This window comes from Thunnus maccoyii, chromosome 20 (genome assembly GCF_910596095.1).
Source record: "Thunnus maccoyii chromosome 20, fThuMac1.1, whole genome shotgun sequence".
Taxonomy (NCBI): domain Eukaryota; kingdom Metazoa; phylum Chordata; class Actinopteri; order Scombriformes; family Scombridae; genus Thunnus; species Thunnus maccoyii.
Window position 1 is genome coordinate 28185294 of NC_056552.1, and position 16477 is coordinate 28201770.

The following is a 16477-nucleotide window of genomic DNA, read 5'->3' on the forward strand; positions in this document are numbered from 1 at the left end:
CAATAAGTATACTGCCAGTACTCTCAAAGGATGCTGAGAAAGTTGTCATTAAACAACTGACAACATTTCTTAATACAAGCAGTTTTTGTCTACATTGTATATGTTTGGCTTCAGAGCAAATCATTCCACAGAAACTGCTACCTCACACTCAATAGAGCAAATTAAAACAAGACTTGATAGAGGAGGAGTAGTTGGTGCTTTATTTTTAGATCTGTGTAAAGCATTCGATACAGTCAGTGATGATGTTTTGATATTGAAACTCTGAATTTAATATCTCATCGAGAGCACTGGCATGGATGTCTTCATCTTTATCTAATAGGATACAGTGTGTTAAAGTTGGTGACATGCTGTCCAGTAACATGAAGTGCACAATGTTTGTTCCACAAGGCTCAGTGTTAGGTCCCTTATTATTTAGCCCATATATTAATGATCTCCCTCAACAGTGTCATGATGTAGAAGTAGCAATGTATGCAGATGACACCGTTGTGTACACACATGCAAAAACAGCTGAGTTAGCATTTGACTTTGTGTACACTCGCTCAGTAAGTTCTATTAGAGCCTCCAGAATTTCCTCTATACATGATTGTACCATACCATTTTGTCGCACTGCATTTGGACAGTCAGCTTTCTCTGTGAAAGCCACAACTCAGTGGAATGTCCTGCCTTATGATATGAAGAGCTGCAGTTCAATCAGTGCGTTCAGAATCAGGTTGAAGAATCTGCTGAAGGTTGCTCAGCTCTGTGGCTACTGACTCTGGATTTGATCTCATGGTCTTCTCAAATCTTGCTTTTGGTTTGACATGCTTGCATTGTTGATTTTTGGTTGACATTGTGGGTGTATGTGATGTGCTGTTGTGTGTAGCTTTGTATTTTGTGTAATGTGCCCTGTGTGTTTTTTGCTTTGTACTGTTTATTGTGCTGTGATATGTTTTAATTGTAAGGGACTACAGATGAAAATTAACTTGAAGCTAAATCTGGGACAGTGCATCATTCTTATTAAAAACTGTACACTGTCCCAATAAATAGATACAATACAATAAACTCAGTCTGTCTGACTGACCAATTAGTCAGCATGCCTAAAAATACATGAGCCCAGGCATGCAATTTTTTCTTCCATTTTACTGGCACAAAACCTTGGTGCTGCCCAATATGTCCTTAAGTAAATAAGGAGAGATTAAATTTGTCTGTTTAGTACCTAAAATGGTGCTGAAAATCTCTAGTAAATATCCACCTTTGTGTCTAATAGAGCCAGTGGAGCCAGAGAAAGACTCCTCCACAGAGAAACAAGGAGACCAACATGACCAGCTGTCTGCTCTGGAACAGCTGCAGTATCAGCTCACCACACAGGTACGTGCTGTAAATCAATTTTCCAAGTCTCTTCAAATCTACACACAAATGCAACTGCACTCCAGACCAAGAAGATAAAATGTGATGCATAGTCAAATAGCAAATATTGACAAGGATAACTATGTCAAATAACAAAAGATGAAATAAAGGCTCATATTTGTCTTGTTTAGTCAAGACACTAAGAATAATTATTAATAATCAAAGGTGGAGAACAAGAGAGTAATCAATGACTGAAATAACTTAGAATATGAGAGTACACACAATAGATTCAAATCAGGAAAATTCACGATAGCTATACTTAATGATAACTAAGATACCTATGTTGGTTTACCAATTCTACCTGAAGTGAGAATTATTTCTGGTAATCTTGGAATGCCCCATGAACATAATATGATGAATGGACAGTACCTATGGCAGTGTGTGGTGATGACAGCAGGACAATTGTGTGTTCCATAGGCGGTCTCCCACAGCTCAGGAAGGGGTCCTTCATGCATGTCAGCTGGCAGCATGAAGCTCAACAGTCTATCAGAGCTCTCAGAAGGCCAAGAACAGCTGCAGCTTTTAATGCTGGCAAACATTGCAAGAGAGAGAGTTGGTGATACCACACCTGTCAGACAACTGGGCTCACACAGGAGAGGAGAGGAGAGAGAGATTCTAGGTCTGAGCTGTAATTGGTTCAGTGTTGGACAGCCTGGTTTGTTTGGCCAGACAAATTCTAGGAGTCAGCATGGCACAGGCTTGAGACGTTACAGCAAGTCTTTGCTTTTTCACTTCTCTATCTCCAGTTCTTCACTTCAGGTCAGGAGAAAAGACAGCCATGTAGGTTGATGTGGAGGGAGCATAAAGGAGAGTTAAGAAACATAAGAGTATGAGTCATAAAAGAATGAACAAAGGATGTCTGAAACAGTTATATTTTTGAGTTGAAGGGACAGTGAGCAGGGAAGCTGGCCCTTGCCTTGGCACAAACCCTAAGGTTACACCTCTATTAACAGATGTTTGCACACTCAAAATTTGACAGGTCTTGTATATCATGCCAAATGTACATTTGAGAGTAGTTTTCCCAAAACAGTCATTATACTGTATATGCTATTAAATGACATCAAACATGACATGTTTCCTTTGACAGTCTAAAGACATGCAGGTTAGGTGACTTTGATACTCCACCTTGCCCTATGAATGAATGAAACTCTTTGAAAAGTTTTCAATATCTACTGCAATTCATCAATGTTTTAGTTTCAGCATATAACGTACATATGATATTTTGTGTGGTGCACTTCCAAAAAGTTGAGCAACACAACACTAGATTTCATTCCATTCTTTAACTTTTTCCAGTATTGAAAAAATCTCTGCGCAACTGTTAAAAATAAATGTTGATTTTCTTTTTATTTGGAAAAAATATCATATTGCTTTGAAAATGAATGTTTTTTTGTTTTTTTTTACTAATTTTACTCTTTTCAAGTGTAACTTCATGTTCTGGCCTAGTCAGGTGAGACTGGTGCATCGGAGGAAAGTGCAACCTGAAAACAATGAGAAAAGCTCCTGCACAGTGTCTCAATGAGTTTCATTGCCACCTAGGGTGGAGATCATCTTCTACTAAAAAGATTAGGCCTTATGGATATTTTCTTTATAGACTGTCTCCCAAAGGACTGAATTAACGTTTACTTAATGTAATGTTATAACCTTATTCTGATTTAATATTTTATTAAATATAGGCCCATTCAGGTATGTGGAAGGTTAGATTGATAAGATGACTACCCACTCCAGCATTTATCCTGTCTCAATTGCTTCTGTCTCTTCATGTAATTCCAGACTGACTCAATAATGTTGAGATCAGGGCTCTGTGCAGACCATACCATCTGTTGCAGAGCTCCTTGTTCTTCTTGTTACTGAAGATAGTTTTTTATGACCCTGGTTTTATGTTTGAGGTCGTTGTCATGCTGCAGAATAGATTTGGGACTAATCAGATGCCTCCATGATGGTATTCCATTATGGATAAGAATCTAAACATCTAAAGTGGCTAAAACCTTTGCACAATATAAGTAAATGGAAGTGTTGTGGTGCCGCCCATACACCTGATGAAGGTCAGACAGACTGAAATGTTGTGAACTAAAAAAATATTTCAGCACTAAGCAAGACAGCATGCAGGAGTTTTTCCTCATTTTTGTCACTTTTTCTAGTATGAAATACACGAGCCCAGTGTTGATGAATACAGTGGTCAGAGTGATACAGTTTTTTTTAAGACAAGTATGTGTAGATTGATTATTTAAGCACTTTTTTTTAGATTTTTATGCCTTTTATTATATGGGCAATGTAGATATGACAGGAAATGAAGGGAGAGGGATATGGGGGGTGCACAGATGTTGTGGTTATGTGGCATGTGTCTTAACCAGTAGGCTATTACTATTCGTCAAATAGACAGGGCGTGGGTAGCCAAGCTTAGTATTAGGACTGGAAGCAAGAGAAAACAGCTAGCCTGACTCTGTTCAAAGTTCCAGAATTAGATTACCAGCAGCTGTAAAGCTCAATAAGTAGCACATATCTTATTTATCTAATCTGTACACAAACAGAAATGTAAAAATGGCAACTTGTGGTTTTTGGTTACATGCTGGAACTATTTCTTGGTGAAAAAACAGCTGTTGTCAAGCAACCAGCAGAGATACTCCACAGAAATGCTGGCTGGATGGATAAACTGTTACAATAAGTCACCCCCTAAAACCACATCATCATTTCATTATTGTCATTTTTATATATTTTTTTTAATATTGTTTTTGTGCAAGTTAAACAAATTAAATATTTAATTATTTAGATTTTAGAGGTTGGTGTTGGTAGGTGTATTTCTGAACTGGTGAGCCAAGCTAGCTGTTTCCCCCTGTTGCCAGTTTTAATGCAAAGTTAAGGCTGTATTCTCAACACACATAAAATAGGTTGATGTCAGTCTTCTGTCACTCTAGGCAAGGAAGTGAATTGGTGTTTTTACCAAAATGTTTAACTATTTTTTAAAACTGGGCTCATGGGCTTCCACATGAAAAGGCAAAATTATCAATTTTTCCACACTGATACCTTGTGCCACTTACTTTTTTGTTTGTTGTTTTTCTCATTGTTTTTATGCCTGTTGAAAGTTTTATAGGAACTCAAAGGAAAGTTAATAAGTGCTTAATTTATGATGTATCAAAGAATGGTAAGTAGTCTGTGGAATTTGGGGGTAAAAACATGAACCCATATGTTATGCCCATTGGTTGAAGCTCATCACTGTCAGATGAAAAGAAGTGGTTGGTGACATCACTACATGGAGGAGGAGGACAACACACAAATAAATGACATAAATAAAAAAGAGCCACAAAGAACACTGTCTGCAGAATAATGATCTCAGTGTTTTGTACTTCTCTGTGCAACCACCAGAGGGCACAGTGGGTCCACTAATGTATTTGTGCCCTCAGGAGCTGCAGTACACTCTGAGGCAGAGGGCTTGCACTGTTGCTGAGCAACTCCTCCCTGGAACCAACAGCCAAGGTCTTCTCACAAAAGGGGCAACCAATCTTTGGTCGCAGGGGCACAAAACCACAGACAGGCCTGAGGTAACAGTGGCGTCTTAAAGACTGCATTAACTGAAAAGCAATAAGCACTAACAGTCCAGCTGCCAGTTCACTTCTCAAATTGAATCTTTTAGTGCAAAACTGCATCATTCCTTGATGTTTATTTTTTATACACATTTTTAATATACTGGAAAGTAAACTAAATATAGAAAAAAATATAAACATAGCACAAAAAGTAAGGAAATTTGTGTTTGGTAGATTATTTCTTTGTTGTAACAATGCTTCTTGGCAATAAATCTTATACCGTTGGAAAGCCTATTTATTTCCCTTTTAAATGGTGCCACATCTGTAAGGAACATGCATTTATGGGATGAGCAGCAGAGCTGAGTATGTGGTGTGTGCCCATGAAAAATATGCCAAATCTTCTCTGCCAATGCCAAACAGCTTATTCTGCCATTGACATTGTTTGGTGTTTGGTGGATTGGATGATTGAAGTTTGATGAAACAAGACATATTGGCAATTTAGCAATTTATTCATTTAACAAACAGGAGCCTCAGTAGCATGTGGAAGAACCATAGACAGCCACAACAGCCTGGTACCTCCTCCTCATGCTGGTCACCAGCCTGGTCACACAGTGCTGTGGGATGGCATCCCATTCTTCAACCAGCATTTGTTGCAAGTCAGCCAACGTGGTTGTGTTGGTCACTCTGGCATGAACAGCATGCCCAAGCTGATCCCACAAGTGTTCAATGGGGTTGACGTCAGGACCGCTGGCAGGCCATTCCATCCTCTCCACTCCCAAATTCTGGAGGTAGTCTCTGATAAACCCCGCTCTGTGGGGGCGAGCGTTGTCATCTTATGATAGAGTTTGGTCCCAGACTGTGGAGATATGGGATTGCCACTGGTTGCAGAATCTCATCTCGATATCTGTCTGCATTGAGATTGCCTAAAATGATGACAAGCCTCGTTTTTCCAGTGAGGGAGATGCTGCCCCACACCATCACACTGCCTCCATCAAAAGATGTTACTCTATCGGTGCAACAAACAATGTCCCTACGATCCAACTGCCGTAGGCAGAATCTGGATTCATCGCTGAACATAACGTTCCTCCACGTGTTCAGGTTCCAGTGCACGTGTTGCCGACACCAGCGCAAACGGGCCTGATGGTGAAAGGAAGTCATGGCAGGCCTCATGGCAGCACTCTGGGGTACCAGAAGCTCAAAACAAGAGTCAGTAGCAACAGCAAAATAAGCTGTTTGGCATTGGCAAAGAAGATTTGGTATATTTTTCATGGGCACAAGCCACATGTTTTTAGAAAAATAAGTACAACAAAATTAAATTCATGATTAGCTATTTATATGATTCTAGAGTCTTCACACGCTTTGCAAGTAAAACATCTTAAAATAAACTTTCTTTTCATTCAGTACTCTCCTGCACTCTTCTTCTTCAGAGAACAGATAACACTTCTCCAATCAGCCAGTCACAGAGCTCATTGGACATGAGGCTGCAGCCCCACTCACCTCTGACCAGGTTTCAGTTGCCATCAGAGGAATCACTGCAGCCGTTAAAGGAGCTGTGGGAGATACTGGACCATGGGCTCAGTCCATCTATTTACTCAGAAGGTAACCACACTAGAATAACTTTTTATCTTTTAGGTTATCTTTTTAGGTTACTTATCCCATAACCTCTGTCATATGATGTCTCACTATGGGGAATGTTTTCTCAGTGTTATCCTCAGCAGCCTCTATATCATTATTCCAACTGGTATTGGCTAGCAGCTTGTGTCAAGGCCAACAGCTCCTGAAAGATGGTAGAAAAAACACCACAGGGCATTGGTATGAAATAACTTGAGATTTTGCACACCACTCACTGCCACTTCCCTCCATATTTTGAGTGAGAGTGAGTGAGAGGCAGGCAGACAGACACACAGATGTAAGCACTAGCTAGCCATAGGCCTGAAAGAAGTCTTTAGCTTGCTCTTAAAAGATGACACAATTGTGGTGCATCTTATATCATCAGGGAGGTCGTTCCGAAGAGTGGGCCCATAATGATTGAATGCCCCTTCACCAGATTTACTTCTAATCATGGGTATAGTTAGGAGACCAGTGTCTGATGATTTGAGGGTTCTGGAGGGTTTGTAAGCAGTAAGCAGGTCAGAGATGTATTTAGGAGCAAGACCATAAAGTGATTTGTAAACAGCGAAATTTTGAAATCAATTCTGTATTTTATCAGAAGCCAGTAAAGTGATCTAAGCATAGCAGTAATATGTTCAGTTTTTCTTGTCCTAGTGAGTACTCTCGCTGCAGCGGTATGGATGAGCTGGAGCCGACCCGTCTTTTTGGGAAGTCTGGCAAAAAAGGCATTACAGTAGTCTAGCTTAGAGGAGATTCATGCATAAATCAGTTTTTCAGCATCTGTGTGAAAAAAGATGGATTTAATTTTGGAAATAACTGAAGAAAGTCTTTGGGTTCCACGGGGAGTATGGTTGCAGAGCTGAAACTTAGAGGAATTGATAGAAGGGCACCACCAGGAGTGGAGCCTGCAGCTTAATTTGACTCAACAGGGGAAACCTCATCTGGCCCAGTCATGGAAAGGATTGAGAGATTGATTGGTTTGATTTACTGATTGGGACAGTGTGCAGTTTTAAACATTAAAGATGCATTGCACCAGAGTTAGATCAAAGCTAATTTGCATCTGTAGTCCCCCACAATCAAACATACAACAGCACAACAACAGCCAGCACAAAGCTAAAAAACACACAGAACACACCATACAAAATACAAAATAAAAAGCTACACAGAACAGCACATCACATACACCCACAATGCCAATTAGAAATTAATAATGTAAACTTGTCAAATTAAAAGCAAGACTACTGGCACTAATGAGAAGACCATAGATGGAGTTTAGACTCAGTGGTCACACAACTGATCGGTCTTAAGTAGATGTTTTAATTTGGCCTTGAATGTATTGATTGAACTACAGTTCTTCATATCATCAGGTAGGGCATTCCACTGAGTTGTGGCTTTCACAGAGAAAGCTGACTGCCCAAATGCAGTTCGACAAAATAGTGTGGCACAATCATGTGTAGAGGATATTCTGGAGGATCTAATAGAACTTACTGAGCGAGTGTACACAAAGTCACAGAGTGGAGGAGGGGCCAAACCATTTAAAATTTTATAAACTAGGCACAAATTGGAGAATAATCTAAAATTCTCAAAGCTCAGTAAATTGTATTTCTCCAGTACCCTACAGTGATGGAAATGCATTGGCTTTTTGTCCAGTTTTTAGAGTTTGTTTGTATAAGGACTCAAGAGGTTTTATGGCTGTTTCTCCAGCCTGCCCCCAACATACGATGCAATAAGACATATGGGAAAGAATCATAGCATGCATTAATATCTTGGCTGCGTCCAAAGAGAGACAGTTTCTAATATGTCTAAAATTTGCTAAGTTGTACTTTATGGTTTTAACCGTTTTTTTTAACATGTTTCTTAAAGTTCAAATTTGGATCCAGTGTCACACCAAGATATTAAAAATCAGTAACTATATCAATTTTATCACCTCTGATGAAAATATCAGCGTTAGGAGGTAGTACCATAGTTTTAGAGAAAAAACATACCTTTGGTCTTGTTTACATTTAGACTCACACATGATTGATCAAGCCAATGTGTGATCCTTTCCAATGCAATTGTTAGCTTAGCAGCAGCTAACTCAGCTGTTTTTGCATGTGTGTACACAACGGTGTCATCTGCATACATTGCTACTTCTATCTCATGACACTGTTGAGGGGGATCATTAATATATGGGCTAAATAATAAAGGACCTAACACTGAGCCTTGTGGAACACCCATTGTGCACTTCATGTTACTGGACAGCGTGTCACCAACTTTAACACATTGTATCCTATTAGAGTTTCAATATTAAAACATCATGATTGAATATCAGATGCTTTATACAGATCTAAAAATACAGCACCAATTACTCCTCCTTTGTCATGTCTTGATCTAATTTGCTCTATTGAGTGCGAGGTAGCAGTTTCAGTGGAATGATTTGCTCTAAAGCCAAATTGCACACAATGTACACCAAAGTTGCTTGTATTAAGAAATGTTGTCAGTTGTTTAATGACAACTTTCTCAGCATCCTTTGAGAGTACTGGCAGTATACTTATTGGTGTGTAGTTACTGGCTTCAAGGCAGTCTCCAGATTTAAAAATAGGCATGACAATGGCACATTTCCAGTCATCAGGAAAGGAGCTGTGTTTAAAAGACAAGTTAATTAAATGAGCAATAGGGTGAGTAAAAATATCTTCGTGTGATTTGACAAACATGGCGTCAAATTGGAAAGCATCTCTACTTTTGGAGCTTTTTAAGGAGCTGATGATTTTCCTGTAATTCATTAGTCTCTATCAGCTCAAAAACCTGACCTGTAGCATCTATAGGAACAATATCCAGTTTCATTTTCGTATTTTTTTTTCCTTACTCATATACAGACTCAAGAAAAAAAATATTAAAGACAGAAGCAACATTAAGATGATCTTTAATTAACTTTCCCTGTACTTTGAGTTTAAAATCTCCAAAAAATTTTGGGTCCCTCCTTGTGAGATTATCGATGTTTTTCCAGATCAATTTACTGTTGCTGTTTATTTAGCTTCTCTTAGCTCTTGGATAACTTTGTTCCTTAAACCTTTATAAATCTGCATGTCGGTGTCCCTTCTAGTTTTTAATTGCCTTCCTTAGTGCAGCATCTCTAGATTTCATTAGTTTCCACAAATTTTCATTAAACCACAGTAAATCATTTTTATTTTTAGATTTTATCTGTATCCTCACATTAAATCTTTCTCTCACAGAGTTGATTCTGTGAGTAAAAGTATCACAGCCATAGTCCAGATCATCAGAGGACAGTACATCATTCCAGTTCAAGCTGTTAATTTCATTGATAAATTCTTCTTGCTTAGCTCTGGGTATGCATTGAAGGACCATTGTCTTAGTTGCCATGTTGTCTATGTTAAGTCAGTTTTCTTGCACATAGGGTTAGGTTATGATCTGATAAGCCAGTGATAAATTATAACTTTTAGTTATTCTTTCTGGTTTGTTAGTAAATATCAGATCAATTTGTGTACTGGAGCATTTAGCAATCCTAGTTGGGCCTTTTACTAGTTGTTCCAGTTGGAATTTCTCTGTGATCATTTTTAGTTTTTTCCTCTCAGATTTATCCTCCCAGTTCACATTAAAATCACCCATAAGTAATAATTCTTTGTTGAGATTGCACTCTTTCAAGACTTCTGTGAGTTGATCATAGAAAGTGTCATCTGTAAAAGGAGGCCTATAGACATCTATGATATTAAAAGACATTTGTTGGGATAATATTATTTTTATCCCAACATATTCTAACGTGTTCCCTGCATTATAAACCACACGTTCACATTTGATGTTGTCTCTCACATAAAAAAGCACCCCTCCTCCTCTTCCATCAGGTCTGTCTCTTCTGAAACATTGGTATCTGGGCACTGTGAACACATTCACAGGAGTTGTTTGTTTCAACCATGTTTCAGTCAGACAGAGAAAGTCCAGATTTAAGTCAGACACAAGATGGGTTAGCTGATGCTCTTTGCAGTAATGCCTCTGATGTTAAAATGTCCACCTGTCCCCCGAAGTTTCAGCTTCGGGTCCAATAAGACTTTTGCATGATTGACAGTTTGGAAGGTTTTGAATAACCTCTGCCTCCTTACTGCAGAGTTTCAACACACAGTGGTGTCAACAGCAGGTTTTGTGAGAGAGACACTGGACCTATCGAGGTTTCCACAGCCCGGAAGCGAAAAGCGATTCATTGAGACATCATGTGTTGTGTTAACAAAGTTTAGTCTGTTAAGCATAGATCAGCATAGAATCAGCATAGAAGTTCTGCAGCACTCCAAGGGTCACTGTTCCAGGATTTAGCTGAACATCTCTTGAGTGCAGGAGCAGCATGAAGAGAAGACCTGCTATTCTCTGAAATGGGGTGGCAAAGGATTGGTCCACTGGATTGGTGATTCACTCTGGCACCTGGGCTCGTCTGTGCCGCAGGACAGAGGAATAGATTGCAAAATATCCCAGTAAGTTATGATGAAAACTCACTGTAGGAGTGTCAACTGGCCATGAGCCAGCATTTGTCCCAAGCTCAATCACTTGGTGTCCCGGGTGTTTTCCATCAATGTTGATTGCTCTGGCCAGACAGACACATACAGGCAATACAGCAATGAGTACCAACAGTAGTTCAAAAAGCACTCCATGAAACATAGCCCAGGTGTTTTTGCTGATGAAACACTGCTTTGAACTTGACGCAGTGGACCAGCCTGGTAGCAGAGTCAGCAGGGGAGTGAACTGACCATCTCCCCATCCCGATGAGTGACCCCTAGTCATATGCCATCACTTCTTGAGTCCAGGGTGCATAGAGAGGCTCCAGCATGCGTGGATTACATTACCAGCAAGGATCCTTTAAGTTTTCCTCTTGTTTTCAAAAAAAATTCTGTTTGTCTCTTTAGTGCTGTATCTCCTTTGGAATATTAGTAACAGCAGTTAGCAGTTGACAGCTAGCTAGTTGTTTTGATTTGAAAAATATATCCAAAGATGATGTTTTCTCTTCTGTTCTTGCTGATCAACGCTATTACTTCTTCTATAGAGTCCTTTCTGGAGATTTTTGTGTGTTAATTTGCAAAATGTTCCACTTTTTTGGGTCCAAGTTTGAGATGTAATTAGGAGCTCATTCCCAGTGCAGCCACTCCTCAAGAATCTTGATCTGAGTCAGGATAGCTCTTTCTTGATTCTGTGGGTGGTGCATGGCCATTCTTAGTTGGTGAAGCGATTTGTCTTGTTTAGTTCAATAATGAACGAGACTCTGGCATGCTAAGTAGTTACACAGCCTGTGCAGTCAGTGTCCAACTTCTTAGAGGGACGAGTGGCATTTAGCCACACTAGATTGAGCAAGAACAGGTCTGCGGTGCCCATAGGTGTCCAGGGTTGCATGCGTGCCACACTGAGTGGATCAGCATGTGTGTACCCTTCACCAAGAGGCGTGGATAACCCACTGAACCATGCTCATGATAGGGATTGAGATTGCAGTTATTTTCCATGAACGAGGAATTCCAAGTAAGCGTGGGTCTTATGCTTGCATTGATTAAGTCCCTGCCCTTTGTACACGCCTCCCGTTGCTACTACCAATTGGATGGTTTAATGAGGTGCTCAGAACGGCCCCGCCAGGGTTGGTAATGGTCCGGGTGGGGTGTCGAGAAGACAATCAACTTGACTATCTAGGGTAAGTAAAAGTCGTAACAAGGTTTCCGTGTATGAACTTGTGGAAGGATAATTATCGAATTGCCCACTCTGTCACAGGGTGCGGGACTCCAGATCATTGATGGGGGGTTTTTTTCCTCTCCCGTCACGGTTGTCCTCAGTTGGTCATTCATGGCCGCTTGGGCCTCAGCCCTTCAGTCTCCTGCCCCTCTCCCCCTGTTGACTCCCTGTTGTTTTGTTACCCAGGCCTCCGCTCGATCACATTCCATCGTCCTCCCTGGAGGTTGCGGGATGAACCAAACACTGGGTTTTCTGGGATCTGATGAGCACTGGCATCGGGCACCTTAGCCCTGTCCTGGACTGCCCTGGGACTGTCCTGCCGATAGGCTGGCACATCCCTGGTCTGCCATTTATACGAGGGAGGCCCAGGTGTCATGGTACTTAATTAGGAAGCTTTCCATGTTTCCCTTGCAATTTGCACTCTACAGGTATTTGGAGTGGACAAAGAGTCCACTGGTAATCCCTCATACTAATACTAAAGTATTGGCAGTGGACGGTGTCCACTGGCAATACCTAGGCCGATTGGCAACACTTCAATTTTGTCCATATTTGAATTCTTGGCCATCAGTGTCATGGGCTGAAAATTCAGGTTTGTTTTGGAAATACCAAATGTCACTGTTAAGGTGTTGACAGTGGACCAATGACCTCTGTGACCTTGAAACAATGAAGGCCACATTTTGAGGTCTGCGATGAATTTCAACTCCAAAATCATACCAGGTGATCTCTGCAAGCACCTGAACTGAGTGGTGTTAGTCATGTGTTGCTACCATGCTCCTGAGAGGAAATAGCCATGGAGAGGAGATATAAGTCTAAGACACAGATTCTGTATTATATTGTCGATGTTAGGTACCTGTGTAAATTTCACATCATTTAAAGCTATTTTTGTTGAGATATGATCTACTCCATTTCAAATACTTTATAGTGGGATTTCCTTTACTTTCAACCCCTCATTCATTTGTAATTCAATGTGGACATCTTCCCGTTGAGTATACAAAATTCATAGAGATGCAGATTCACCATAGGATTGCTCTAAAACCAGTGCCGATTAACATATTTCAGCTTCATCACCCCAAAAACTTTAGAAAAAAATTTGGTCTGAAATGACCAATTCTCATAAAAAAAGTCTGGGGCTCTATGCTTTTCACCCCATTTGGAGATGTGAAAATGGAGCAAATTATTTGCAGAGCACCTAGAACCACAAAATTTTAGGTGCTTAATCCAGAGCCCAAGGAGAGTATCTGCACCAAATTTGGGGTCTGTAAGTGCCCTGTTGCCCAATCCGTGGCCGTATGAAATATGAGAAATTTTGGGAAAATTAGGGATAGCAACTAGGGTTGGTAACTTTTTTTCTAGGGGACAGTTTTTGATTTCTTGGAGCAGTTTTTGATTTCATATTTTGCTATTAGGCTCATTATCTGACCATTAGTTGGAAAATGGAGGCCTTCTCGACCTCCAAATATGGATCCAATTGCACGACTTGAAAAAATATGTCACCTTGATGTGTATGCCATATTTAATAAGGGCTGTGTCTTCTTTGGGCTCATTTAGCCCAAATAAAACACACTGGAACCCCCTCAAAAAGGCCAAAATATATATTTTTTAAATTTTAATGGGAAGGTATCCCCATCAGACAGGAAATTGGACTACAGATGAAAATGAGCCTTTCAGGCTAAATCTGGCATATTTTCAGAAATGTTATTAATATGCACTGTCCCTGTCAAATTAAGTAATAAAATGAAAAAAAAAAAAAATCCCAAAGCCTACTCTCCTACATAGAGAGGGTGTCTGCCTCCCAGACTGAATCTAGAAGATGGTTCCACAGGAGAGGGGCCTGATAAAATGAAAAAAAAAAAAAAATCCCAAAGCCTACTCTCCTACATAGAGAGGGTGTCTGCCTCCCAGACTGAATCTAGAAGATGGTTCCACAGGAGAGGGGCCTGATAAAATGAAAAAAAAAAAAAATCCCAAAGCCTACTCTCCTACATAGAGAGGGTGTCTGCCTCCCAGACTGAATCTAGAAGATGGTTCCACAGGAGAGGGGCCTGATAGCTGAAGGCTCTGCCTCCCATTCTACTTTTGGAGACTCTAATGGGATAACTCTAACTCCAACTCTTATGGGATAATAGGGTACCATGAGTTCTTTAAGATATGATCACGCCTGACCATTAAGGGCTTTGCAGGTGAGGAGAGGGATTTTTAATTCTATTCTGGATTTTACAGGAAGCCAATGCATGAGAGAAATCTCTTTTTCTAGTTCTTGTCAGTGCATTCTGGACCAGCTGGACAGATTTTAGAGACTTGTTAGGGCAGCCTTATAATAAGGACTTGCAATAATCCAGCCTAGAAGTGACAAATGCCTGGACTAGTTTTTCTGCGTCTTTTTGAGACAGGATGTGCCTGATTTTTGCAATATTACGTAAGTGAAAAAAGGCAGTCCTTGAAATTCGTTATGTGGGAGTTAAAGGACATATCCTGATCAAAGATAACTCCCAGATGGAGGCCAAGGTAATGCCATCCAGTGTAGCTATATCATCAGATAATGTGCTTCTAAGATGTTTAGGGCCAAGCATGGTAACTTCAGTTTTGTCTGAGTTTAGTAGCAGAAAGTTGCAGGTCATCCAGGTGTTTATGCCCTTAAGGCATGCTTGGAGTTTATTTAACTGATTGGTTTCATCTGGCTTCGTTGATAAATATAACTGGGTATTGTCCGCATAACAATGAAAATTTATGGAGTGTTTCCAAATAATATTACCTAAAGGAAGCATATATAAGGTGAATGGTACTGGTCAAAGCACCGAACCTTGTGGAACTCTGGGTCTAACTTTGGCGTGCATGGAGGATTCATCATTAATGTGTACAAAATGAAATCGATCGGATAAATAGGATTTAAACCAGCTTAATACAGTTCCTTTAATGCCAATTAAATGTTCCAGTAATAGGATGTGATGGTCAATGGTGTCAAATGCTGCACTAAGATCTAACAAGACAAGTACAGAGAGAAGTCTTTTGTCCAATGCAATTAGATCATTTGTAACTTTCATCACTGCTGTCTCTGTGCCATGATGCACTCTAAATCCTGACTGAAAATCCTCAAATAAACTATTACGTCGAAAGTCACACAACTGATTGGCGACTGCTTTTTCAAGAAAAGCTGAGAAAATTATGTTTCTCTTTTTATTTTTATTTTTTTACGTTAAAGGGGGCATATGGTGAAATATCCACTTGTTCCAATCTTCATTTTTACAGCATTTATTCATCTGTGGGAAAGGGTGTAACTGCTAAAATTTCAGCCTCTTAGCCCAGGGCACTTGGAAGGCATGTGAAATGGACAAAGTTTGTCCACAAACGCAAGGCCTTGGGCACACCAAGTGGACAAAGGTCATATCTCTATGTGCTAAAATTTTGAGGGCTGAAATTTGAATATGTTGGTCCCTGGGGCTCCAGGAACATGCTCTGTAAATTTCAGCCTCCCAAGCAAGGCTACCCATATACAGGTGGCACTTAATATTTTCACTTTTAAGCCCCTTGGCCAGGTATTGCGAATGGGCACCCCTTACAAGGTACTGCCATTGGAGTAAGTAAAGTTTATTTGTATAGCACCTTTCACAGATACAAAATCACAACTTGCTTTATATTAATGAAAAATACACTGTTAAAGGCAATATTAAAAATAGCAATGAGAACTAACAGTGCATGGCTGACAAGTTAAAATCACAGCAACAACAAACAAATGAGGATAGAGACACATTAACAAGTGCAAAAGTTCCAAAACACAGATGAGAAAATAAACTACTCTTCAGACAGGCTTTTGGTTAGCCTGTCTGAATAGACAGGCTAACCAAAAGCTGAATAGACAGGCTAACCAAACAGAAAAATAAACCACAAACCAAACAAAATCCAGACAGGCTAACCAAAAGCCTGTCTGAATAAAAATCTTTCCAGCTGCTTCATGAAGATGTCACAGGAGTTGCAACGATAAAGGGAGAGCATTCCATAACTTAGGTGCAACAGCTGGAAAAGCACGGTCACCTCGGGTTTTATAGCGGGTTTGAGGGACAGCCAGTAATTTTTGTTCAGCAGACCTAAGAGGCTGTTTGGGCATATAAGGGAGGAGGAGATCAACAATATACTGGTGTTTGACTACGCAAGGCTCTGTAGGTTAGCTCCAGTATTTTAAAATGGATTCAAAATTTAATTGGGAGCCGGCGCAGAGAGGATAAATTGGCATGATACGTGATCTCTTGTTATTTCTAGTTAAAAGTTGAGCA

The 16477-nt window shown here is 40.1% G+C and overlaps 1 protein-coding gene across 4 annotated transcripts in view; it reads left to right on the forward strand.

The window, feature by feature from the left end:
- Nucleotides 1–16477, forward strand: part of ccdc57 (coiled-coil domain containing 57) — a 141046-nt gene that overhangs the window by 115872 nt on the left and 8697 nt on the right. For 3 of the 4 annotated variants that reach the window (XM_042396484.1, XM_042396485.1, XM_042396487.1), the window contains 3 exons: nucleotides 1247–1347; nucleotides 4785–4922; nucleotides 6332–6503. In XM_042396484.1, coding sequence (XP_042252418.1) covers nucleotides 1247–1347; nucleotides 4785–4922; nucleotides 6332–6503 — 411 coding nt within the window. Of the gene's footprint in view, nucleotides 1–1246; nucleotides 1348–1803; nucleotides 4119–4784; nucleotides 4923–6331; nucleotides 6504–16477 lie in introns of those variants that run through there. The other variant, XM_042396486.1, reaches the window with a different exon arrangement.